The sequence below is a fragment of the Leptopilina heterotoma genome, unplaced genomic scaffold (assembly GCF_015476425.1).
Source record: "Leptopilina heterotoma isolate Lh14 unplaced genomic scaffold, ASM1547642v1 Lhet_220, whole genome shotgun sequence".
In the NCBI taxonomy this organism is placed as follows: Eukaryota; Metazoa; Arthropoda; class Insecta; order Hymenoptera; family Figitidae; genus Leptopilina; species Leptopilina heterotoma.
In genome coordinates, this window is record NW_025110938.1 from 451,871 (window position 1) to 479,246 (window position 27,376).

General features: G+C 23.1%; 2 protein-coding genes across 3 annotated transcripts; one reads left to right on the top strand and one right to left on the bottom strand.

Moving 5' to 3' along the window:
• Positions 1 to 55: 55 nt before the first annotated feature.
• On the top strand, positions 56 to 14,714 carry LOC122502118 (protein henna). 2 transcript variants are annotated; one of them, XM_043612020.1, is made up of 8 exons: positions 56 to 288; positions 6,628 to 6,756; positions 7,157 to 7,311; positions 7,535 to 7,717; positions 11,435 to 11,631; positions 12,901 to 13,163; positions 13,465 to 13,694; positions 14,387 to 14,714. In XM_043612020.1, the coding sequence occupies exons 1-8, from the start codon at positions 217 to 219 to the stop codon at positions 14,547 to 14,549; spliced, it is 1,392 nt and encodes a 463-aa protein (XP_043467955.1). In that variant the 5' UTR covers positions 56 to 216; the 3' UTR covers positions 14,550 to 14,714. The 2 variants fall into 2 exon arrangements, with proteins under 2 accessions (XP_043467955.1, XP_043467956.1); XM_043612021.1 differs by lacking the exon at positions 56 to 288 and adding an exon at positions 6,138 to 6,292.
• Positions 14,715 to 16,733: 2,019 nt separating this feature from the next.
• Positions 16,734 to 25,662, bottom strand: LOC122502101 (circadian locomoter output cycles protein kaput). Its single transcript, XM_043612003.1, has 12 exons — positions 25,272 to 25,662; positions 24,923 to 24,967; positions 23,886 to 24,034; positions 23,703 to 23,794; positions 23,212 to 23,416; positions 23,006 to 23,101; positions 22,742 to 22,826; positions 22,416 to 22,654; positions 21,913 to 22,151; positions 21,227 to 21,625; positions 20,660 to 20,830; positions 16,734 to 17,399 (listed from the first exon to the last, which is right to left on the bottom strand). The coding sequence occupies exons 1-12, from the start codon at positions 25,313 to 25,315 to the stop codon at positions 17,055 to 17,057; spliced, it is 2,109 nt and encodes a 702-aa protein (XP_043467938.1). The 5' UTR covers positions 25,316 to 25,662; the 3' UTR covers positions 16,734 to 17,054.
• Between the last annotated feature and the right edge of the window lie 1,714 nt (positions 25,663 to 27,376).

A 27,376-nucleotide genomic window follows, 5' to 3' on the forward strand; every position in this document is an offset into this window, starting at 1 on the left:
TCATAATTTTTTTCACTCATTCACTGTTGTTTATCCTCAAGTTGGATGGGAAAATCCATCAGTTTATTGAGAGCATTTGAGGCGACACTATAACATCCATTTAACATTTTTTTAAAATTAAAAACTATTTTTTTAAATTTAAAAAAATTAAAAAAAATTTTAAACAATTAAAAAAAATTTGTAACAATTTTTAATTTTTAATTTTACAATAAAATAATGTATCCTCAAAATATTCCCAAACCAGCAAATAGAGACGACTATTCCTCAGATGGATCCCCACCTGACAAGGTGAGTCCAAATTTAATTTTCTATTTATTCACCAAAATTATTATAATTTTCACTTTAATAATTATTATAATTAAAATTTTTTATTATACAATAATTTTACAATTAACTAAAAAAAATAGAGCAAATTTTTTAAATTCCGGATATAGTGAGTAGAGCAAAAAAAATTTTCAAGTGCAAAAAAAAACTGATGAGAAAAAAATGAATAAATGTTATTGTAATATTTTTAAATGTCACGAGTGTCCTTGTAATTCGAGTTTAAAATGGATAAAAAAATTTTGAAAAAAAAGGAATGAATAAAATGTTGTACGTGACAGTTTATATTCTGTGTTGAGAGTAATTTTTTTTTTTTTATTGAAGGAATTTTAAGTGTATGAGATTAATGCTTTCGTAATACGATTAGTGAAGGTACACAAGAGTCTGTGAATTCTATAACAGTTTTTAATTTCAGCCTTCGAACACGTTTCACACACTAAATGAGGAAATTGATGAATTACGCAAAGCTTTTTCTATATACTGTCTCATTTAATTACAAATGTGATTCTGTGTCAAGAAAAACATTTTCATTATTTATTTTTCAAAGAGATAGAAATTGAAAAGTGGAATTTATTTTTAGAATACCAAAATTTATATACTTTTACGCATAAAATTTGTATATTTTTATAGTTTGTTTTATTAGAATAATTACTTTCTATTACATTAAAAGTTAAGTTCAATGGTAGAATTAATAGTTTTAATGTTTTACTTTAAATAAATTTTTATAAAAAAAATTTTTTTAGTCTGAATAAAATTTTGTGACTTTTTATTTCTCTTTTCACTTAAAAAGATAATTTTTCACGAATTATTTAAAATTGTAATTTTAAAATAAAACTACTTTTTTAATAAAAAAGGAAAAATTATTTTTTGGGGAATAGTTTTACTTTGCTAATAACACTCTTGTCTGAACAGACAATAATTTTTCTACTTAAAGAAAAATTTTTTACTCTATTTGGAAATTTTATCTTTTTAGAAAAGTCAATTTCGCAAAAAAATGCTTTTTTTACTTGAAAAATTGGCATTATTTTTATTTTTTAAATCAATAAATTTGTTGGAGCTAAAAATACGTCAGTCTGACTAAAGTCGACTTTACCTACTTGGAAATAATTTTAAACACTAAAGGAATTAATTTTTCTTGAAAGTAAATGACAACAATTTTTTTACTTTAGCAGCAAATTTTTTTAAAATATATTTTATAGACATTAGTCTGACTAAACTGTACTTTACCTACTTTCAAATAATTTTTAAGATTAAGTATTAATTTAACTATTAATTTTTATTTAATATTAATTATTATTAATTTAACTATCAATTTTTCTTAAAAGCAAGTCTCAAAACAATTTTTTTTTGAAATTTAACAACAAATATTTTCTTTGAAAATAAACGTTTTTAACTCTAGTCTGACTAAACAGTACTTTACCTACTAGAAAATATTTGTTAACATTAAAGAATTAATTTCCCTTGAAAGTAAGTAAAAAAACTATTTTTTCTAACTCAAAAACAAATATTTTCTTTAAGAATTTTTTTTTTAACCTTTGTCTGACTAAACTATAATTTACCTACTTGAGAATAAAATTTTAAGAATTAATTTTTCTTGAAAGTAAATGACAAAACGATTTTTTAACTTTACCAGCAAATATTTTCTTTGAGAATACATTTTTCGACTCTAGTCTGACTAAAATATACTTTACCTACTTAAAAATAATTTTTAACATTAAAGAATTTCATTGACAAATAAAAAATGACAAAACCATTTTTTAACTTTAGCAACAAATATTTTTATTGAGAATAAATTTTTTCAAGTCTAGTCTGACTAAATTCACTTTTGCTACTTAAAAATGTTTTTTAAGATTAAAGAATTCTATTGTCAAAAAAAAAAAAAATGACAACACAATTTTTTTAATTTAACAAATATTAGCAAATATTTCCATTGAGAAAATATTTTTTCGACTGAGAAATATTTTCGTCTGGTTTAACTGTACTTTCTCTACTTTTATCGAAAAAATATATTTCAAAATTATTGGTCTTAAAACGTAAAAGTAAAATATATTTAAAAGTAAAATTTAGTTATAGAACTACTTTTTTTGCTAAAAAAAGGAGAATATTGACGCTGACCTTAAAAATTGTGTTTTAGAAATTATTTCGTCTGACTTAGCTGCACTTTTTCTACTAAAATAGTTTATTTTGAAATTTTGTTTCTGAAAAGTAAAAGTAAAATCCACTTAAAAGTACAATTTAGTAACATTTTCTGCTAAAACATGTGAATATTGACGCTAAACATGAAAATTGTGTTTTAGAAATTATTTTGTCTGACTTAAATTCACTTTTTCTACTAAAAACCAAATTCTGAAATTATTGTCCTGAAAAGTAAAAGTAAAATCTATTTAAAAGTACAATTTAGTAACTTTTTCTGCTAAAAATGGTGAATATTGACGCTGAACATAAAAATTGTGTTTCAGAGATTATTTTGTCTGACCTAACTGTACTTTTTCTACTTAAATTTTTTTTTGATATATAACACCATTAATTTATTAACCTACATGTAAATTTGATAACCAAACTAATTTTTCTGTAACAAAAAATAAATATATACTTGAAAATAAATTTTTTCTTACTAAAAATATTCCTGTCTGGATTAACCATACTTTTTCTACTTAAAAATAGTAAAATATTCAGCTTATTGCTAAATAAAAATAAAAAACCTAAATAATTAAAATTCTTGTCAATAAAAAATTAATTTGAAAATTTCAAAGTCAAAATTAAGCAAAAGCAGCAAAAAATTGTATTAACTTCAACTATAATATTGATATTAAATGCAAAATAAATGAACAGGTTTTTCCAAAAGTGAATAAAAAATTGGATTTATGTACATTTGGCCTTATTCCAAAACTTTTACGCAGAGTATTAAGAAAATTTGTTAAGTTTCCAATTTTTTTTTCAAACTCTCTCTCTCTCTCTCTCCCTCTGTAAATACTTAAAAACCTTTGACCTTTGAGATTTTGCGCATCAGTTGAATATTTTGTGTAAATTTTTCTGTAAAATTTCCTTTGCAGAAAAATCTTTGGGACTTGAAAGTGTGTGTAATGAATATAATATGCATAGGAATTGTCCTTTTATCTTTTGCACCTGAACTTTCTAATATACAAAGTTTAACATTAGATGAGATGGAAAACTTTGACTTAAGAAATACAACGCGTTCAGGTTACAAGGGTTGAAAACGTTCTTCGACATTTCCTATAGGGCAAACTTGCATATCTAATATGGTTTCTCGTGTATAGTTATACAGAGTAGTTCTCGTTCCAATATGCATACTGTCAGAGTCAACGTGTCTTGAATTTATACTGAAAAGACCCTTTCATTCTTGCTATGTGTATATTCTATAAAACCATAAACTGCATAACTTCAAAATTATGTTATCTTAATTACATTTTTTTCATTATTTATCTTATTAAGTAAATTATTATTTAAGTTATCAATTTCTTATTTTTTAAATTTACAAATTTTATTTATTGCAATTTTTTGAATTCTTTATGAGAATTATTTTAATAATTTTATAGAATGTTTTTTATCAATTTTCTACCTTTTAGTTTACAAAGGTTGAATTAATTAAATAACGCACTTCTAAATTTAATTAAGTAAAAATATAATATAATTTACTAAATATATATTCTAAATTTAAATGTGTAAATAAAATTTAATTAATTGAATTAAAACAATAAGAATATAATTTAATTTAAAAGAAATATAATATAATTAACAATAGCATTATAACACTACTTTTTTTAATAATTATACTTTTGTCTGACTTTTAATGTCTCTTTCTACTTAAATGTCAATTTTTGACGAATTTATTCATTTAAAATTGCAATTTTGCAATAAAACTACTTTTTCAATAAAAAACAGAAAATTATTTTCTGGAAAATAGGTTTTCTTTGCTAAAAACACTTTTGTCTGAACAAACAATACTTTTTCTACTTAAACAGTAATTTTTGACTTTGTTAAAAAAAATTATCTTTCTTTATATAAGTGAAATTTCACAAAAAGCTGCTTCTTGAAAAGTTGACATTATTTTTATTTTTGAGATTATAAATTTTTTGAAGCTAAAAATACGCCTGTCTGACTAAATTGTACTTTACCTACTTGGAAATAATTTTCTATACTCAACAAATTAATTTCTCTTGAAATTAATCGACAACAATTTTTTCAAACTTGACAATAAACATTTTTTTGAGAATAAATTTTCCCTACTCTAGTTTGACTAAACAGTAGCTTTACCTACGTGAAAATACTTTTTAACTTTTTAAGTCTTTAACATTAAAAAATTAATTTTTTATGAAAGTAAGTAACAAAACTATTTTTTCAAACTACAGAACAAATATTTTCTTTGAGAATAAATGTTTCCAACTCTAGTCTGACTAAACAGTACTTTACCTACTGATTCGCCCACTGGAAAATAATTTTTAAAGTTAAAGAATTTTTTATTAATTTAATTTAAAAAATCTAATTTAATTATAATAATATAGAAATATAAAATACAAAAAGAAGAAAATAGTTTCGAAAAGATTAGGAGTCAATGAACTTGAATGTAAACAACTCTTCCTGACTTGCTTTCTTTTTTATGATAATAATTTTGAAATCTAGTAAAAATAAAAATTTCTATTATTAATCGAAATTAATTACCTTCGAGGTATAAAAAATATATATTTTTACAAAAAATATTTTTGAATATTGAAAATATTTTTTTACTTGTAGGTATACTTATGTATCAATTTCTAAAAATTTTCTATTTTTGGTCAGAGAAATCAATATGAATTATTGTTTTTGTTTTTATCTTCTCTGGCCTAATGGTTTTATTTTTAATTAAATTGTCATTAGTTTCGAAAAATTTTTTTTTATTTTGATTACTATTATTATCATCATCATCATCATTACTTATAAGTATTATTATTTTTTATTATTATTAATATTATTTCTATTATTATATAGATCAATATATATATATATATATATATATGATGTATTGTTTTTTTTCACACAAAAATAAAAATCCAAATGCATCAACTGTTTTAACTAAAGGAAAATATTTCATCAGCTTTTGAAGTTGAAGGAAGGAAAGTTTAATGTGTAAAAAATTAGAGTCGAAGGTTATTTTTTTTCCACTCAATTCCGAGTAACAATTTTAAAGGATGAATCCCCGTAATTCATTGTAGAATGATGTAAAAATCGGAGAAGTTACAAGTGTCCTGAAAAAGTTCTTATAAATATTGACAAGTTATACTTTTACTCTTTAGTTTCTTTAAAAACGTCATGTAGAACACATCTGTCTCTATTTTTCAGTGACGCGCACAAGTGCCTTTCATTTTTTTCAATCTCTGAAACTAAAGTGTCTATTTTGTTATTTTCTTTACAATCTCAGTTTAAATGTTTATTTAATACATTTATTTTTAAAATAAAAGTTTATTTTAATTTAATATTTTATTTAATATTTCATATTTAATATTAAAAAAAATATATTTACATATAATTAAAGTGATAAATTTAATATTAAAAAAATATATTTACATATATATTTAAAGTGATAAAAAATGATAAAATTTTTTTAAAATGTTTGAAACCTAACAAAGAGTTAAAATAAAAAAAAATTTCCAAAAAGAAAATTTTAATAAATGTTTTGAATAAAATTGGAAAACAAATGTCAAAGCTCAGTCTTTGTTAAAATGACAATTATATGAATTTGAAAAAGTTTATTTTTTTGTAATGAGTGTAGAACAATTATTTAAAATACAAGAGAAAAAAATGTCGAGGAATTGATTTTTTTTAATCTTATCTTTCAATGAATTACAAATTTAAAAAAAATAGTTATTTATAATTATTTATCATTAAGTGTGTTGTGAAAAAAAATTTAAGAACCTTGAAGACTGACCTTTCCAAAATGGGACAAAATAATATGTTTCAAGAGCAAATATGCGATGTAAGAAATTAAGAATACGATACGATAATTACTTATTTAATAATTATTAATTACTCGCAATTGCCGCTTGTCGCTCATTATCTACGAAAAATTCTTTTTTTTAACTTTTTCCATTTCAGAGATAAAAATATCATTAATAATTATTAATTATTATTAATTAGTAATAATAATAATAACTAAAAATTTAAGTCAATTTTCGAATTAATATTGAAAATATTAGTAAAGTCGTCAATAATATGGAAAATGTTTTTTTAATTTTTTATTTTATTATTATTTTGGAAAAAGAATAATTTCGATTTCGATAAATATTCGACAATATAATTCTTTATTTTCAGCCAAAGTTAATGGAAGGTGGAAACTATATAAAAGAAGGAAGAGACTCGGCAAAAAGTACGTGCCTCATATTTTCGCCTAAAGAAGAAGACGAGGTGGGAGCTTTAGGAAGATATCTTCAACTCTTCACTGTAAGTATTGAGCAAAAAAAAAAAATGTTCAGTTCAATCGAAACCCTTCAGAATTTAATCAGTAATATGACTTCTTATAACTTTGATCTATATTGTAAAGAGAAATCTCTCGTAAAGATGATGAATTGAAATAAGTTTATAACTGGTTTACAGAAGTAAAATGTTTCTTATTCACATTAATCAATTACACTTGTAAATATTTTTTTTTTTTTTATTCTCAAAAACAATAACTGAATGTAAATTTAATCATGAAATATTCTTTTATCTTTCCATATTTATGTTTTAATAATTAATCATTATTTTAATTTCGTAATCTTTTTTTATTACCAATTTAATTAAAGTAAGTTAATTTTTTTAATTAATAATTATTATAAAAATTTATTTTCTAAAATTTTTTTAGAAATATGACGTGAATTTACTTCACATTGAATCGAGAAGTTCACTCCGTCAGCCGGATGGTTATGAATTTATGGTCGAATGCGCTCCGGGCGGCGATTTTGGAGGTGTTATCGAGGAACTTCAAAACCAATGTGACTATTTTTCAATTATTTCCAGGTAAGGAAAAAAATAAAGAAATAGGAAAATTTTACAATATTTATATAGTGAACGTATTGTACTTGAATTATTGAAAAATTCGTAAAAATAAAAAAATTTTTCAAGTTACAATTAAAAAGAAATTATTTTTTCTAATTTACTTTTATTTTGAGGCAGTTTTATATTTTAAGAGGGATTATTTCTCTTAACAAGTATAATATTAATTGAGAATGTTTTATGACAGGAATCATAGAGATAATATGGGAACAGTGCCTTGGTTTCCCAGGAGATTTAGAGACCTCGATAAGTTTGCTAATCAGATTTTAACTTATGGCTCTGAACTTGATAGTGATCATCCAGGATTTACGGACCCTGTTTATAGGAAAAGGAGAAAATATTTTGCTGATATTGCTTATCATTACAGAACGTGAGTTAACAATTTATGTTTAGAAAAAAAAATTATTTTTATTTATTTAAGAAAAAATTATATAAAAATATTTATATATATTTGAAATATTTATTTTTCCTTAGACGAGAAAATAATGAGGTAGTGAAGTCAAATAGTACTTTTTCCACTTTAAAACAAATTTTTACTCAGCAGGAGAAATTAAATAGGAATATAAATTAAATTTCGAAGAAAAACTACAATTTCTACTCAAAACATGAATATTATTTTTGAGATTATCATTTTTTTCTTTGTCAAAAAGAAATTTTGTCTGACTAGACAGTACTTTTTCTACTTGAATACTAAATCTTAGTTACATGGGAATAATTTATCTATAAATACAAATAGAAGTACAATTTTGCAATAAAACTACTTTTTCTACTTAAAAAGAAAAAAATATTTTGGAGAGTATAGAGTTCTTTAAATAAAAACATTGTCTGACTAAGCAATACTTTCTCTACTTGAAAAGTAAATTTTGATTCTATTCAAGTGATTTATATCTACTTTGTAATTTCAAAAAAATGATTTTTTTACATAAAAAGTAAATATTATTTTGAAATGATAAAATTTATAGGTGAAAATATCCTCGTCTGACCAAAAAGTAAATTTTCTACTTGAAAAATAAATATTACTGCATAAAAAAAAATCATTTAATTAAAAGTGCGATTTCGTAGAAAAATACTGTTTCTACTGGAAAACAAAAAATTATATTCAGAAGTGATTTTTATTAACTGAAAATCAATATTTCAGTCTGACCAAAAAGTACTTGTTCTACTAGAAAAATAAATTTTGACCCCCTTTTGTCAAATTTTAATATTTTATTCGCTAAAACTGCAACCTCGAAATTAAATTAAATTTTATACAGAAAAAGAGAATATTATTTGGGAAAAAATAGATTTTTTTTTGCTTCGAACTTTTTCGTCTGTCCAAACAAAACTTTTTCTACTGGAACAGTAAATTTTAACTCCAGAGAAGTAATTTATTTAGTTGCAAGTAGAATTTCGCAAAATTTACTACATTTTCTACTCAAGACGTGAACATTATTTTTGAGATTGTAGATTTTATTAATTACAAACATTTTTGTCTGACCAAGCAATACTTTTTCTACTTAACGAGTAAATTTTGACTGGATACGAAAAACCCAATGAAAACTTTAATTTTCTAAAAAAAAATACATTTTCCACTGAAAACGAAAAAATTCCTTTCAAAAGTATAGATTTTATTAACTAGAAATAATCTTGTCTGGACAAACAATTCTTTTTCTACTTGGAAAGTGAATTTTAATCCACTGAAAACTAAAATATTATTTTCGAAAGTAGATTTTTGTGACTAAAAAAATTCTTGTCTGACCAAACAGTATTTTATCTACTTAAGGAGTAAATTTTTACTATATAGGAAAAATTCTTTTAGTAAAAACTACGTTTTCGTAATGAAAATACTTTTTCTACTGAAAATAAGAAAGTTACGTTCGATAGTGTAGATTTTATCAACTAAATAAACATTCGTGTCTGACCAAGCAATACTTTTTCTACTTAAAAGTGAATTTTGACTGCACAACCTTAAGCTCATTTATACTTAAAATTAAAAATGTAATTTCTTAATAAAAGTACTTTTTTTTATTAAAAAGGAGAAAGTTATGTTTGAAAAAATAGATTTTATTAACTAAAAACCATCCTGTCTGAACCAACAATTCTTTTTCTACTTAAATTTATTGTAATTTTTCATTTTTATTGAAGTAATTTATCTATAAGTTACAGGGGGAAACAAAAACTATTTTTCCCTCTTGAACAGTTAATTTAATCATACACGGAGAGAAAAATCAAGCGTTTGTAGTAAGACATGGTCTATACTTAAAAAGCACGGCGCTGTTTATACTCGATTTTTAGAAATCTATGCTAAAAGAGCCCAACGGGAAGTTGCCAATATTAACGATTGGTTCAATAATGGGCCATGCTTGGTACCCAATGGTTTTTTCTTGGCAAAACAATTGGCAACCATCATTGGACCACCAATGGTTTAAACTTGGGATGATCACGCTACTGCCAATGATCGATAGCCAAGCATCGGGCCAATATTAGTTGCCAAGAAATTGCCAAGGAAACAAAATCGATTTTCAAAAGCTTGATTTTTTATTCGCAGCCAACAAAAAACCAAGGTTTTGAAAATTGATTTTTTTTAAATTATTAATTAAAATTTATTTTTAAAAAATATATTTTTCAAAAATTTATTTTTTAAAAATATATATTTTTTTAAATTAATAGAACATATTAATTTAATTTGTCACCTCTGGTAAAACAAAGATGAAAGACTGATAAATTCCCTCACTTTATATTTTACAGTGGAGGGATAACTGTGAATGTCTTTGCGAGAGAGGAGCAGGTACTTATATAGAGCCAGTGAAACAGGTCACAAGCGAGAAAAAATCACTAGCATGCACTCTGGCGGCGCTTGTCGGAACTGTTTTCTGGAGCGCATGCATATCGTGGCATTATCGACACAGCGCTTGGCAACCAACGTTGCGCCACTTCCGACAAGCGCCGCCAGAGTGCATGCTAGTGATTTCTTCTCGCTTGTGACCTGTTTCACTGGCTCTATATAAGTACGTGCTCCTCTCTCGCAAAGACATTCACAGTTATCCCTCCACTGTGAGATACGGTGAGGGAATTTTTATCAGTCTTTCACCTTTGTTTTACCAGAGGTGAAAAATTAAATTAATATATTCTATTAATTTAAAAAAATATATATTTTTGAAAAATATATTTTTTTAAAATAAATTTTTCAAAAATATATTTTTTAAAAATAAATTTTAATTAATAATTAAAAAAAATCAATTTTCAAAACCTTGGTTTTTTGTTGGCTGCCAATAAAAAATCAAGCTTTTGAAAATCGATTTTGTATCCTTGGCAATTCCTTGGCAACTAATAATGGCCCGATGCTTGGCTACCGATCATTGGCAGTAGCGTGATCATCCCAAGTTTAAACCATTGGTGGTCCAATGATGGTTGCCATTAATGTTCCAATAATGGAACGGAGTTCGCCAAGCATGGCCCATTATTGAACCAATCGTTTACTTCCCATTGGGAGTAGGGACCTATACTCTTTTAGTAGAGACCTATACTCTTTTAGCATAGATTTCTACAAATCGAGTATAAACAGCGCCGTGCTTTTTAAGTATAGACCATTTCTTACTACAAACGCTTGATTTTTCTCTCCGTGTAGAGAACATACTTTTCCAACCGAGAAATTTTTTTGTCTGACTTAGTTATACTTTTTCTACTTAAACATTTTATTTTTAGAAAATTGAACTTATCTACTTATATAAGTAAAGTTAAGAGAGAAAACTATTTTTTCTACTGAAATAGTGTTCCCGAATATAAAATGTTCGAAGAAAAAATTATTTTGTCTGACTAAACTATACTTTTTCTCCTTAAAAATAAATTTTTATATATCAGTATTAATCTAAGGAATAATTGACTTATGATAATATCTTTTTAATTAAGATTTCTATGTCGAATTCTAGATATTTCGTCAAGAGAATTTTTTTATGGGAAATTTTTTTATTGCTCTATCAATGAAATTACGACTTCAATGTTTTATTATTTTAATTAATTTTCCAAAAACGAAAAAAAAATGCATTTTTGTTTACGAGTTTTTTATTTTCTAAATTTTGCTTTAAAAGTGAATGTTGTTGATTTATAGGGGTCAACCAATTCCGACGGTTGAATATACTCCTGAGGAAATTGCAACATGGGGCACTGTGTTCAGGAAATTGACGGAGCTTTACCCTAAGTATGCCTGTCGAGAGCACAATCATGTTTTCCCTCTCCTTATCGAAAATTGTGGCTACAAGGAAGATAATATCCCACAATTGGAGGATATTTCCAACTTCTTAAAAGGTATTATTTCAGCCAAAATTATATTCCAATTCCATGAAAATTAGTAATAATTTTCTCTGTTTTTGTCTATTTCTAATTTTCAAGCCTCGGATTTTATGACTTTTTCGACTATTTTCAAAAACTGCGACTTTTTTCGACTTATTTTCAAAAATTGGAACTTTTCGACTTTCTTCTAAATATTGCAACAAAATACCACATTTTTAGTAAAAAATGCAACTAATTTCGATTTTTATAATGTGAAAAATAACTATAGACAAATTTTTCAAAATTATATTTTTGAATAATTTTTTACGATAATAAAATTTTACAAAAATATCCTATAATTAAAAAATTTTAGAATAATTGAATTTTTGTAAAATTTAATTGACAAAAGTTTATTTTTTTTACGTATTTTATTACAATTTTTGAAAATGAACTTTTGAATTCTTTAAAAATTTTATTTTATTTTTATTTTTCAAAAATTCTTTTATTTTTAATAGTATTTATCAAATTTCAATTATTATTAATAGATTTTATCAAATTTCAATTATTATTATCATTAGATTTTATCAATTTTCAATTATTATTATTATTAGATTTTATCAAATTTCAATTATTTGGAAATTTTCCAATTGTACATTTAATTAAAATTCTATTATGTTTCAAAAATTTATTTAAAATTTCAAATACATTTTTAAAAAACTAATTTTAAGAATTTCTTCATTAGAATTTTTTGAAAAAAATATTATAGCTTAATAACTTTTTAAAATAAACAATTATTATAAAAAATAGAATTTTTTGAATGAATTTTTGTTTTTAAATAATTGATTTAGAGATGTTTAGTTAAAAATTGTAGAAATAATTGAATTTTGGAAAGACTATAGTTAAATATTTTGTTAACAAAATTATTCAAGGTTTTAATAATTGAATTTAGAAATGAAAAGTTAGAGAAATAAGAAATAAAATTTTTGTGACAACAGTGAATTAAATAAGACGATTTTTTCGACTTTTTTTGTATTTTTAATCGACTAAAGCGACTTTTTTGCGCCTTAAAGTCGATCCGAGGCCTGAATTTTCTATTTCTTTATTTTTTTCTATTTATTCTTCTTTATTATTTATATATTTCTTTTTCTTTTTTATTAAGAAGCAAATTTTTTTAGAATTTTTTTTCTATGATGTATAACTTTTATTTTAACTTTTTTTTTTATGTTATAATAAGTTCTATTTTTATTTTTTATTTTGAGATAAAAAGGGGAAAAAAATAAATAATAAAAAATATTTAAAATTCAGATTGCACGGGATTTACGTTGAGACCAGTTGCCGGTTTGTTGGCTTCTCGTGATTTCTTGGCGGGATTAGCATTTAGGGTGTTCCACAGCACACAATATATAAGGCACGGTAGTAAACCATTCTACACACCGGAACCAGATATTTGTCATGAAGTTCTGGGTCACGTGCCACTATTTGCCGATCCGGCTTTTGCCCAATTCGCCCAAGTTATAGGATTGGCTTCTCTCGGCGCTCCCGATGAATATATTGAGAAATTGGCAACTGTAAGTAATTCGAAAACTATAGCTTCAAATTAAATCCAGAATTTAAGAAAAAATTGAAAATTCAAATTAAATTAAAAATTCAAAGAAAATTTAAAAATTCAAAGAAAAATTTAAAAATTTAAAGAAAAGTAAAAATTAAAAAGAAAATAAATAAATAAAAGAAGGGAATTTTTTTTTTAATATTTTATAAATTAGTAAAATTTATATTCAGTAACAATAGCGGTGTTAATTAAAAAAATATAAGTATAATTATTAATTTTTCTGTTTCAAAATAAAAAAAAAAATATTTTTTCTTTTCAAGTGTTTTTGGTTCACCGTTGAATTTGGCCTCTGCCGGCAAAATGGTGAATTAAAGGCCTATGGTGCCGGTTTATTATCGTCTTTTGGCGAATTGGAATATTCATTAAGTGGAAAACCTGAATTGAGACCTTTTGAACCAGTGAAGACGGCAGTTCAATCGTATCCAATCACTGAATATCAACCAATTTATTTTGTAGCCGAAGACTTTGAGGACGCGAAGGAAAAAATGATGTAAGTCTTATACATTAAATTCTATCTTCAATTTAGAAAAAAAAAATTCGCTAAAAAAATTGTTTCTTATCTAGGAAACTATAGCAATAAATTCAATTTGTTTTTAACATCCGCACCATTGAATTTTTGTTATCGATACAATGTTTCAAATGGTGTTATTCACTTGGTTTGAAAATAACATTTCACAATATATCTTCATAATTCACTTTTCTTTTGTTGGCACATTTACTCGATTATATAGTATAATTAACTTTCGAAATAGATGTTAGATTTATTTTCATCCACTTATCTAACATAAGTACTGCTGCAGTTAATAATATTATAAAAATAATAAAATAAAAAATAAATATAGAATATAATAAAAAAAGACAAAAAATTAAATAACAAAACTTTTGAAATGTCAATAAACGAAAATAATAATTATTATTATTGACAATAAAAATATTTGAAAAATAAAAATAAAAGCCAACAAACAACTTGAAAATTTTTAATTTTAATTTATTAATAATAAAGAAAAAAAATAATAATTATTATTATTGACAATAAAAATATTAAAAAAATAAAAATAAAAGCCTGCAAATGATTCGAAAATTTTTAATAATTAATTACCTGTTTTTATTATTATTATTATTATTATTATTCTAAAAATTATAAGAGTTATAAAAATATTCTACCTGATTTTGAAATTTCAGAAAATTCTCGCAAACAATTCCGCGAAAGTTTGGTGTTCGATATGATCCTTATACTCAGAGCATTAGCATAATTGATAGCAAACATCAAGTGGAGGATTTGGTTCACAATGTTGATCAGGAAGTGCAAATTTTGTTGGATGCGCTCCGAAAATTGAAGAATTGATACGATTCAACGAATTTATTCCTAATGCTCTAATTCACATTTTTCCTTAGAACTTTCGAAAAATGAACTCAAATTAGAAAATAAATATTGTTATTGTAGTTTAAGTCTGTTAATTATAGAATTTGTTACTTAATATTATTTTCAATAAAATAATGTTTAAATAAATACAGAAGTGTGATATGTTTTTAAATTTTAAATTAAACATTTAAAACATTAAATTACATATTTAAGTTACTTCCTTATTTATTTATTTGTTTACTTGTTTATTTATTTACTTACTTATTTATTTCCTTATTTATCTATTTACTTATTTATTTCCATCTTTATTTTTTTGTTTATTTATTTACTTACTTGTTTACTTATTTATTTATTTACTTACTTATTTAATAATTTAATTAGTTATTTAATTATTATTTATTTAATACAGTGAGTTCTTAAACAAATCACAGAAATTATTTTCAAAATAATAAAAAATTTATAAATATGAAGCATAAACGAAAAAGAATAATTGTTTCCCATTAAAGAACAATTTTCCAGAAGTTAAATAAATAAATAAATAAAAAAATAAAGTTTCCCGAAGTGACAAATATTTTTCTCTCGTTTCCGATAAAAAGAGATAAATAAGAAAAAAAAATGAATAACATTCTTGTATTCTGTTCATATACTAATATAATTAATGTCATCTTGATATTTTAATGAATAATTTATGCCAATAATTGTGAAAAATATTTTCTAATTTATTGCAATTAATAATTATTTATTTATTTTTCTAAAAAATCAAAACAGACAATTATTTTTCATTTGATTTTATTTTACATTTTCTTATTCCATATATTATATAATTTACATAATTTAAGATTTGGCACTCGAAGTACAAAAAAAATTTACTAAATTTTCAATTGTTGACTAAATTATAATTAACTAAATTCTACACAAATATAATTATTATCATTTTCTTTTAAAAATATTGAAAATATTTTACAAAAAGTATTTCATAAAAAAAATCTACTATTTTATTTTATATAATAAAATATACCCTGTTTCCGATTAAGTTTTTTCAAAACTTTTTTCTAATTTTTATTTATCACCTTTTTTTATTATAGTTTTTTTTCTATAAATTTTTTAGCAAAAATTCTTTTTTTTATACAAAAATTGATGTTTTTGAATTGATAATTTGCAATTGTGTATTTTTAATTAGTTAAAAAAAATTTTTTCTTGAAAGACGTAGACAGTATACTTAAAAATTTGGACTTTTTTGTACATTTATCATTTGTAAATATATTCTAATTCAATTTATTTATAAAAGTATTCTTAAATTTTTTTTACAATTATATATGATACAGTTGTTCATCTAAATTAAACTATTGAATTTTTTTTTTAATAAAAAATGGAAGATTCAGTGAATTATTAAAATAATAAAAAAAATTGAATCATAAAATATTTAATATACATTTTTCGTATGTCGAAGTAATTATTATCGACGTCTAAACACTTTAGTTTGAACATTTAGCGAGACCGGAAGTTAACATTCTTTAAATTTATTTATTAAATTAAATTTTTATTCAGAACTATATTTACTTAAAATTTTTATATAAATTTTATTTAAAAATTGAATTTAAAAACACTAATAATATTATTGTCGAGGAAAAAATGTAAATTAGTTGATATTATTTGTCTCGTGTATTAAATAAATTACTGTCGATACTCGATAAAGTTGATAGAAAAAAATATTTTTTATATATCTGGTAAAAAATGATAAACCTCTGGTCTAAATATTTTTTTTCGGAGATTTTCAGGTCAACATACATGCATTCACAGCCTACATATTTTTTGAAACTTTCCCTCTTTCTTTTTTTTTTTTTTTTTTTGAAAAATATTAAATATCTATACATAAAAAAATTTTATATTTATGTATTTCCTTTGTAGAAAATATTAAGTGGAATTATTTCCAACATGTCACACTAAACACCACTAGATTTATGGAAATGAAAGTGTTTTTATAAACTTTGAAATTTTTACACTCGTTTCTTTGGAATGTAATAATGCACCCAGAGAAAAATTTTACTTAAATTGCGAATAAAATAAATATTTACTTGAATCAAATAAATTTTATTTAAGTCAAATAAATTTTATTCGAACCAATAATTTTAGTATTTGCTTCAATTACTAAAATTACTGGTCTTAAAATATAAAATTATTAATCAAATAAATTTAATTGACTCAAATAAAAATGATTTGATTCAAGTAAATGTTTATTTATAGAAAAGTAAACGAGAATAAATTTTTTTCAACATTGGTGGTTCTGAGTCAAATATACATCATTTTTCTGGGTGTGCTTTAAACTTTTTTTTCCAGAAAAAAATCACTTAGAAACTGTTTTAATATATATTAATTTTTTTATACTATTTAATACTTTTTATCTGCGTTATCTTTTTTAACACTGATTATACTTTGGAAATGAATGAATGAACCGTGAGTTAGAAAAAACTGAAAAGTCCATCAATATCATGAAGATCTTTGCTGTTGATTGACACTCGAACTCATGTCAGTGTATATTAATTCATTCGATTGACAGAATTGATAGGACATTAGATCTTGATTATCAGAAATTTGTGAATGAGAAGCCAATTGTTGGGGAATTTGTTGATGAGCGGCTTGCATTTGATGAAGTTGTGGATTTCCTTGAGCTTGAGACAACAATTCTCCCATATTATTTGGATCAGTTGTTGTTGAATCTCTGGATACTGGATTTCTAGTTGATTGATTATACAATTCTCGTGGAACAATTGTTTCGGTGTTTATTACACGTGCCAGCGGTTGGTTCACATTGGGATCGTATGGAATGTTTACCTGTTGGTGACAAAATTATTTTTTAATTATAAACATTTTTATGTCCATTATAGAGGTCAAAAAAAGACCTTTTATTGCCTAGAGATCAATAAAGTGCCCATTATTGCCCAAGGGTAATAAAATGCTCATTACAGGCTTCGCACTCGTCTACTAAAATCTTCTATTTACTACTTTTTTATGATTAGCTACTATTTGGATACTTTTTTAAATTTCTGACACTAAAAGCTACTTTTTTCTTTTTTTTTTTTTTTGAAAATTTGCACTACTTTAAATCTGATAATAGTTGAAATAAAAAAATTATTCTTAAAAATTTTCATGAAATTCTTCTCAGAAACAATTCAATTTTTTTTTTACAAAATTCTTTGAATCATTTCAATTATTTTGGAAAATTTTTTGCAAGAATTCAATTATTTTCACAAATAATAAAATTATTCTCTGCATTTCAAATATTTTAAAATTCTATCATTTTATTAAAATTTCTCAAAAGAATTCAATTATTTAAATAAAAATTAATAAAATTGTTCGCAAAAATTCAATTATTTCCAAAGATGTTAATAAAATCTTTTATAACAATTCAATTATTTTTACAAATAGCAAAATTTTTAACGGGGATTTCTCATGATTTAAATTATTTTTAATACTATTTTAAATAGATTCTTTAAAAGAATTTAATTATTTTTAAAAATTTTATTAAAATTCTTCGAAACAATTATTAATTATTAATAAATTATTAATTATTATTAATTATTAATTATTATTTTCACAAATTTTAATAAAATGGTTGGCAAAATTTCAATTATTTAAAAAAAAAATGCCTCAATTCAATTATTTCCAATATCTACTGTTTTAATAAAATTTTCAAAAAGAATTCAATTATTTATACAAAATTTAAATAAGATTCTACGCAAACATTTGATTATTTTCATAAATTATAAGAATTTCACAGAAATTTAATTATTTACCAATTTTTCATAAATTTCTTTGCAATTATTCAATTATATTCATAAGTAATACAATTTTTTACAGGGATTTAATTATTTTCAAAAGTAATAAAATTCTTTTTAGGAATTCAATTATTTTCATAAATAATAAAAATCATCAAAGAATTACAATTATTTTTAAAACAAATTTTATTAAATTATATGAAATAATTGAAATATTCTTTTAAATTTTCATAGAATGATTCAAAAAATTTTATTATTTACAGAAATTTTTTATAAAATCCTTTGCGATAATTCAATTATTTTCATAAATAATAAAATTTTTAACAGGATTTCAATTATTTTTAAAAATAGTACATTTCATTGCAGGAATTCAATTATTTTCAATTCAATTTTAATAAAACTTCACGAAAGAATTCAATCATTTTTTTTTTATTTTTCGAAAGAATTCAATTATTTTCATAAATAATATTCTTCAGAAGAATTCAATTATTTTTAAATAATAGTAAAATTCTTTACAGGAATACAATTATTTTTAATACAATTTTAATAGAATTTCACAAAAAGATTTAATTATTTACAGAAATTTTAATAAAATCCTTTGCGATAATTCAATTATTTTCATAAATAATAAAATTCTTAACAGGATTTCAATTATTTTTAAAAATAGTACATTTCATTGCAGGAATTCAATTATTTTCAATTCAATTTTAATAAAACTTCACGAAAGAATTCAATCATTTTTTTTTAATTTTTCGAAAGAATTCAATTATTTTCATAAATAATATTCTTCAGAAGAATTCAATTATTTTTAAATAATAGTAAAATTCTTTACAGGAATACAATTATTTTTAATACAATTTTAATAGAATTTCACAAAAAGATTTAATTATTTACAGAAATTTTAATAAAATCCTTTGCGATAATTCAATTATTTTCATAAATAATAAAATTCTTAACAGGATTTCAATTATTTTTAAAAATAGTACATTTCATTGCAGGAATTCAATTATTTTCAATTCAATTTTAATAAAACTTCACGAAAGAATTCAATCATTTTTTTTTAATTTTTCGAAAGAATTCAATTATTTTCATAAATAATATTCTTCAGAAGAATTCAATTATTTTTAAATAATAGTAAAATTCTTTACAGGAATACAATTATTTTTAATACAATTTTAATAGAATTTCACAAAAAGATTTAGTTATTTACAGAAATTTTAATAAAATCCTTTGCAAGAATTCAATTATTTTCATATAAATAATAAAATTCTTCACAGGATTTCAATTATTTTTAAAAATAGTAAAATTCTTTGCAGGAATTCAATTATTTTTAATACAATTTTAATAGAACTTCACGAGAGGATTCAATTATGTTTTAAAAATTTTTCATAAAATTTTCGAAAGAATTCAATTATTTTCTAAAATTTTAATAAAATCGAAACAATTAAATTATTTTCAAAAATAAAAACATTCTTCGATAAAAATTCTCGTAAAACTTTCTAAAAAGAATTGATTTAAAATTAAATGTTGAACTTTCTAATAAAAATTGATTTAAAAATAAATTTCAGTTTAAATTTTATATTATAATCGAACATTAAAAACATAGCGTGGATTTTTATAAGAATAGATAAATTGCAAAAAGTTTTTACATTAAAATTATTAAAAATTGTAATTCCTATGGAAAAATAATCAAGTGTTTATATATTTATTAAACAAACATTATTCATAAATAATTTAGTTTAGAAATTATGAAAAAAATTAGTCTTGAAAATTTTTAATTAAAATTTTTCAAATATACAGCTAAATTCTCGTAAAAAATTAAAAATATTTATTTATATTTACAATTTATTTGAATTTAATTTATTATTCAATGAATTTATTTGTTGTATTTATTTGAATTAATACAAGTTTTATATTTTTCAAAATTTATTTTTTTAACTTTTAAACAGTAGTTTTAAATATAATCGATGTTTTGAAGAATTCTAACCGAAAGTTTGGAAAATAATTGAATTTCATACAAAATTTAGAATTGAAATTAAGGACTAGAAAGAAAGTAGATATTTTTTTTATGGAAAATGTCACTGAAATACAGAATCAAATTTTGCCAATTTTTCTGAATCGACTAAAACGAGTTTTCAAATTTAATTTTTCGACAGATACTTTTTACTACTTTTTTCAATTTTAAAACTACTCTTTGCTACTTTAACCATAATTAATCGGTTATTGGAATTAAATAAATTTTTTTTTTAGTGTGATAAAGAAAAATTAAGAACATTTTTTTGTTATGTTTGGTTTGATGAACAGAAAAAACCTTACGTTTATAATTGGTGAAAAGATGCCGTACTTGGCGATAAGCAACTTTTCGGAAACTTTCCTAAGTTCCTCCTGTTGATAGACAATTAGTTGTTGGAGTTCCTCATGCTTTCGTTGCAACTCATCTTGAATATGATTTTGCGCCGGTGTCATCACTATTCCCTGTTGTAAAATCTGTAAAAATAGGTTTGGAATGTGTTCATTATAACCCAGAGGTCAATAAAGTGACCATTATTGCCCCCAAGGGCAATAATGTTCTCTTTATTGATCTCTGGGTTATACTTTCTTGCTGTTCAAATTTATTTGTTAAAAGTGCCCATTATTGCCCAAGGGCAATAATGGTCACTTTACCTCTGGGTTATACTTTCCGGCTATTCAAATCTATTTGTTCAATTGCCCATAAGAGGTCAATAAAGTATTATTTTTGCCCTCGGGCAATAATGCTTACTTTATAAAAATAGATTCCGAACGAAAAAAGGTCCCTCTTTTAGTTCGGAATCTATTTTTATTTTAATTTTAATTTAATGCAGCGATTTATTTTTTTTGAAGTTTCAAATTTCGGTTCCTTACTTCGGTTGATGGTAATGATGTATTTAAAGGAATGGACGATTGACCACAACTTTCGGCCACTATGGATTGTAGTGGAACAGCTGTATATTGAGTGGGTTCCAAAAAACTAATGCACGTCTCTTCGATTTTCGGCTCCAATGACTGATCCATTATGATTGTGGTGGGAATTGTTAACGATGAGGCTGTACTCGTTGCTGGGACAATTTTCGACTTTGAACCTTGAGTGGCCGCATAGGAATGCTTTGTATTCGATTGAGAGTATTGAGAACCACCAGAAACGGACGTTGTGTCTGATTCTCGTTCCTGATATCTTGGCTTAAATGGTTTTGAAAATGATTTTGAACTCTTGGTTTGTTTCGATGACCAGGCTGATGATCGAATTTGACACGCACTTGGGGACTGAAAATTATTGACAGCTAATTATAATTACATTCTCATTTTTTTGGTACTATTACTGCACAAAATTAGGTATTCATTAAGTATCTTCTTTTTTTTCTTTTTTTTTACTTCTTTTTGTAGTTAAAGGAAGTGAATTTATCATTCTACCTTTAATTTATTTGTAGTGTTGATAATAAATTAATGTTTGAAAGTAGAAGAAGAAGGAATAAAAGAAGAAAAAAAAGAAAAAGTAGAAGAAGAAGAAATAGAAAAAGAAGAAGATGGAGAAAAATATAAGAATGTATTACATGTTTGTTGGATGACATAATATCATCTTGATTTTGCACTTTCGCTTGATCGTCGATATTTTTTCTGGTATGCTTTAGCACATCGACGTAACTCAGAACACGATGCGTGCAAACGATAAATTCTGGTTTTGAATTCCATTGATTGTATGTTATGTAAAATCGGGTTTGCAGCCAAATCCATTGTTGTCCTTTCGTGAGAAACCTATAGTGACACGAAGTTCCTTCTCCTTTCTGCATCACTACAAAAACAATTTTTTTATTTTCCTCTATAAAATTTTTTTTCCCCTAAATAATAATTTTTAATGTTTTCTGTAACAAATCTTATATTTAAATCTTTAATTCTTTCCTTTGCAATCGATTACCAAAAAAATTAACATTACAAAGGAGAAAATTAAAGATTAACATTCACACTTTTCTTGAAAGTATCAATCTGTAATAATTCTTATTTAAATCTTTAATTGTTTCCTATTTAATTTAATAATTAATTAGAATAATTTATTTACATGACTCGTGGCAAGTGACGACCTTATCTAAATCATCAATATGATAGTAGTCATAACCGGAAGTGCCGAGAACCTCGAAGGGTAGGTAGCCAATAATTGGAGGGGCTCTGTGATCCAAAAACAAAAATTTCCACTCTAAACTGTGCCTTGAGGTGAATTCCGATTTCGAGCTGTCGACAGCCGACATTTCTCGAATTGATTGGGGAGTTTGAAGTCTTCCGGTCCCGACAAAAACTAATCTGAAAAAAAATATTTATTTATTCTCATTAGACAAATAATTATATGCAGAAAATTTCTTTCGCATCAAGAAATAAGAGAAAAATTACGATTCTGTTTTTGGATCACTTCCTGTACTGCTACTAAGTCGATTTGTTGGTATTATGGTGTCAATTTCCGGATCCATGTCAGAACCTAAAAATACAAATTGTAATTATAATTATAATATAAATAATATAAATAAAATATAATATCAAAAATACTAACAACTTTTTTTATTTTTTAAATATTAAAATTGAAAAATATCAAAAGTACTAAAAATACTAAAAATACTAAAAAATACTAAAAATACTAAAAATACTGAAAATACTAACGAAAATAGCCAATGAACTGTACAAGTTCATATATAGAATCGCCAACGTAATCGAAACCACCCCTCTTTATATGGCACGTAAAAGAAATTTGATTATCTGCAAACAGAAAAGAGCAAATTATTATTATTTTTTTTTTATTTTCTGAAAGTAAATTTATTTATTTTTCTGAAGTAAAAGAAAAGTGAAAAAATAACTTTTTTTTATACCTTTTTTAGTACTTCGTTGATCTCTCAAATTTTCGGGATTAAGTAACAAATTATAAAGATGCGATTGATCGTCTTGATATGCAATTTCGTAAATAGTGGAATTTGTCAATTCATTGGGTAAATAACCAAGCAGAGACGTGACACTTTCTGATGTATAATAAATGCGTCCACTTGATGAAAAAACAATTATAAATCCATCTAATGCCTAAAAAAAAATAAAATTCCAATTTTTTGCTTTTTAAATATTAAATTCTAAATAATAAATCAAAATTTTTTTAAAATTTGGTAATTATGCAGAATTCTTATGCATAATTAACCAATTTTTCCTTTTAAATATTAAATTCTAAATGATAATCCAAATTTTAAAAAAAATTTTCATAATTATGCAGAATTATTTATATTTAGAATTAACAAAAAAAAAAAAAAAAAAATTAAACAAAAATTTAAAACTTTTAAAATAAAAAATTAATTTTAATTTTTTTAATTTTTACCTCTAATATTAAATGAGTGAATTCTTCGTTAGATAGAAAAGAAGGTTTCCAATCTTCTTGAATCTCGTGAATTCTCGATTTAGTCGCTTTTTCTAGAATAATAATTAAAAATTACTTTCGAAATTTCGGAAAAATTAATATTTAACAGTAATAATAATTTTAAAAATACTAATCTAAACAGACCATTGTGATTTTTGAGGAATAAAATTGTTGACTTCAATACTGTTGATTTATCCATTTTTCTCGTGTGGGTATTTACCATACTACCAAGTTCATTAACCAACATATTAAATTGGTCCCTCCTCTTTTTTTCACTCAAATTTCGAGATTTTCTGCAAAATTTTTCAATTCTTTAATCAATTTTTTTTTTTGTTTTCAAATTTATTTTTAAGTAAAACAATAATTTTTATCTCAACATTATTTTTTTTTCATTTCATTTTTTTCCATTAATAATAAGTAAAAATAATTATTAAAATTAATAATAAGTATAAACTTTTCCATTCAATTTTATTCGTTAGAAGTTTTTTATTCAATTTTCTTCACTTTATTTTTTATATCTATTCAATTCTTGCAACTCATTTTTTTAATTCACTTTTTTTAATTCTTTTTTTCATTTATTTGTGGATTTATTTATTTAAGAAACTGGAATTAAAACTAAAATTTATTTAATTTTTGTTAACTTAATAATTTTTTTTCAATTTTTTCCATTCATTTTTTCATTCACTTTTTTAAATTCTTTTTTAAAATTTTTTTAAAAATTTTTTTGTTTATTTATTTAACAAACTATAAGGACTAAAACTAAAATTTATTTAACTTGCGTTAACTGAATTCTTTTTATTTAATTTTTTTGTACTATTTTCAACTCTATTTTTTCATTTATTTATTTACTTAACAATTTGTCAATTTGTTTTGTTTTCAAATTTATTTTAAATTAAAACAGGAATAGTAAACTTATATTTTATTTATTTAATTTAATAATAATAAACAGTATTAATAAGTATAATATTAAAAATAATAAAAATAATAATTATTATAACAAATATAATAATAATTTAACAATAAATTAATTAGCTTTATTATAATGAAGGATATTATTTTAATTTAACTTATTTGAATTAAAAGATTTTAAATATTTATTATTCGAAAATTCCGTAAAACTAAAAACTATTGATCTCTTCTTTTGGTTTTAGAAAAAATTGATAAAATTAACTTTCAAATACCTTTTTGTATCGTCTTTTTCATCATTGTCGTCATCAATCGCTTCACTGAAATTATTATAATTTTTTTTAACTATAAAATATAATTATTCTTTTAAAAAAGTATATTTTTGAATATTTTTCCACTGTCTTCACTAAAAGCTTCTAATGAAGTTGAAACAATAAACAATATTACGTACCATACAATTGATACATTGAAAAAAAATAAATTTGCAATTTTTATATTTTGAGGTATTAAGGGCAGGAAAAATAAAAAAATATTTCTTGATCAACTTTTTCTATTTCAAATGTTTAAATAATTTTAATGAGCAAATATTATTTCTTCTTCTTTTTTTTGCAAAAAATTACTCACTCGGATTGACGAGCAGTAGATTCACTATGTCCGTAACTCGCCATTGCACGGTGTGTACTTATTGTATGAAATGCGCACACTCAGAAGTTGTGTATTACATTCAGCGTTCGCCGATCAATTATTGTCCGTGTATGCATTCAATTACGAGAGAGAAACGGATTGCGTTAAATTAGACGAATTTTCCATTTTCTTTTTCACATTTGGAATATTTTTTCATTTTATTATTCTTCTTTGATTTTTTTATTTGAGGGGAGAGGGGAAATTTAAGATGGTGTTGTAAATTAATGATAGTTGAGAAAACACTCGGGGAAATGCATTTCGATATGTTGCAGTTTGAGAAAGGATTTGTTTGCAGCTATAGACTCGCGGACGATACTGCAGCGCTAGAACACTTTTCTCTATTCATTCTTGCGAACATATTATTTCTAAAAGTTACTAGACGTCTGGTAATTTTCATCTCAATATCATTTCATTTTTTTTTATTATTTTCAATTTTTCTTTTCAATTTTTTCTTTTAAAAGTTTAAATTCAATTTTTCATTCAATTTTTCTTGTTTGAACTTTTTTATTCAATTTTCTTCATTACATTTTTTATTCAATTTTTTCAATTCTTTTTTACATTCTTTTTTTTCTTTTATTTATTTTTTTATTTATTTATTTAACAAAATATATGGATTAAAACTAAAATTATTTAATTTTTGTTAACTTACTTCTTTTTATTCAATTTATTCAATTCGTTTTTTTTCATTCACTTTTTCCAATTCATTTTTTTCATTCAATTTTTTCAATTCATTATTTTTATTCACTTTTTTTACTTCTTTCTTTCTTTTTTTTTATTTATTTATTTAACAAACTATGTGGATTAAGATTAACACTAAATTATATTTAATTTTTATTAACTTAATTCTTTTTATTCAATTTTTTCAATTCATATTTTTCGTTCACTGTTTTATTTTTTTTTCATTTTTTTTTTGTTTATTTATTTAACAAACTATATGGACGAAAAATAAAATTTATTTCATTTTTGTTAACTGAATTCTGTTTATTCATTATTTTTTATTTCTTTTTCTGCAATTTATTTTTTTCATTCAATTCTTTTAATTTATTTATTTAACAAATTATACTCAATTAAAACTGGAATTCCTTCACTTTTTGTGAACTTAATTCTTTTAATTAAATCTTTTTTAATTAAGTTTTTTTTTTATTTTGACAAATTTTACTCAAACAGGATTTTATCTTTTAAAAAATGTTTACAAAAAAAAATTTAATCTAATTTAAAATTGAGAGTTTTTAATTGCAAATTGTACGTTGAAATTGAAAATTCCAATTTCAATTGCAAATTCTAGTTGCAAATTTTAAAGATCATTTGGAAAATGAATATTCGATAGTTCTTTAATAATTTCACTATCATCTTCATTTTTTATTCTAAAACTTGATGCTCGAAATTTTCCCCCAGCATCAAGTATTTTACCCAAGGATTTTCGATAATTTTCACTCAATGAAGAATTATTGGGAAAATTTTTCGATCTAAAGAGTGGAAAATTCGAAACTCGATTCATACTCTTCATTAAATCGTCTCGTGCCTTGAGATAATTTTCATTCAAACGTTCCATCTCCTCATCACTTGAAATTTCATCATCTTTCTTCATTTCTTCAAAAACTTTTTTTCTTCTTTCTTCATTTGTTGAATTCTTTGAAATTTCATTTCTCAAATTCTTCGATTTGGGAGAAAAATTTCCTGAATCTCCAGACGATTTTTTATCATCTAATACACTGAAATCGTAATTAAATATACTCCTTGGACTTTTCATTTTTTTGAGATTCTCTTCAATTAGAGAACTTATTGCACTATTGTGTTTGTATTTAGAGAAATTATCTTCAGGATCTGATTTTAAATTAGTAGCAGTGTTCCTCTTCTCATTTTCTTTTTTCTGATTTATTGAAGGTGTCAACTTTTTATTTCTCGTTTGGTTATTAGTTTGGTTTGATTTTAAGTTTTTATTTACGTTGCTTGTTTTCAATTTTATATTTTCAGAAGGTGACTCTGGATTTACAGTTTTTAGATTTTTGACAAAAATTGGTTTTTGGGGGATATTTTTATTTGCT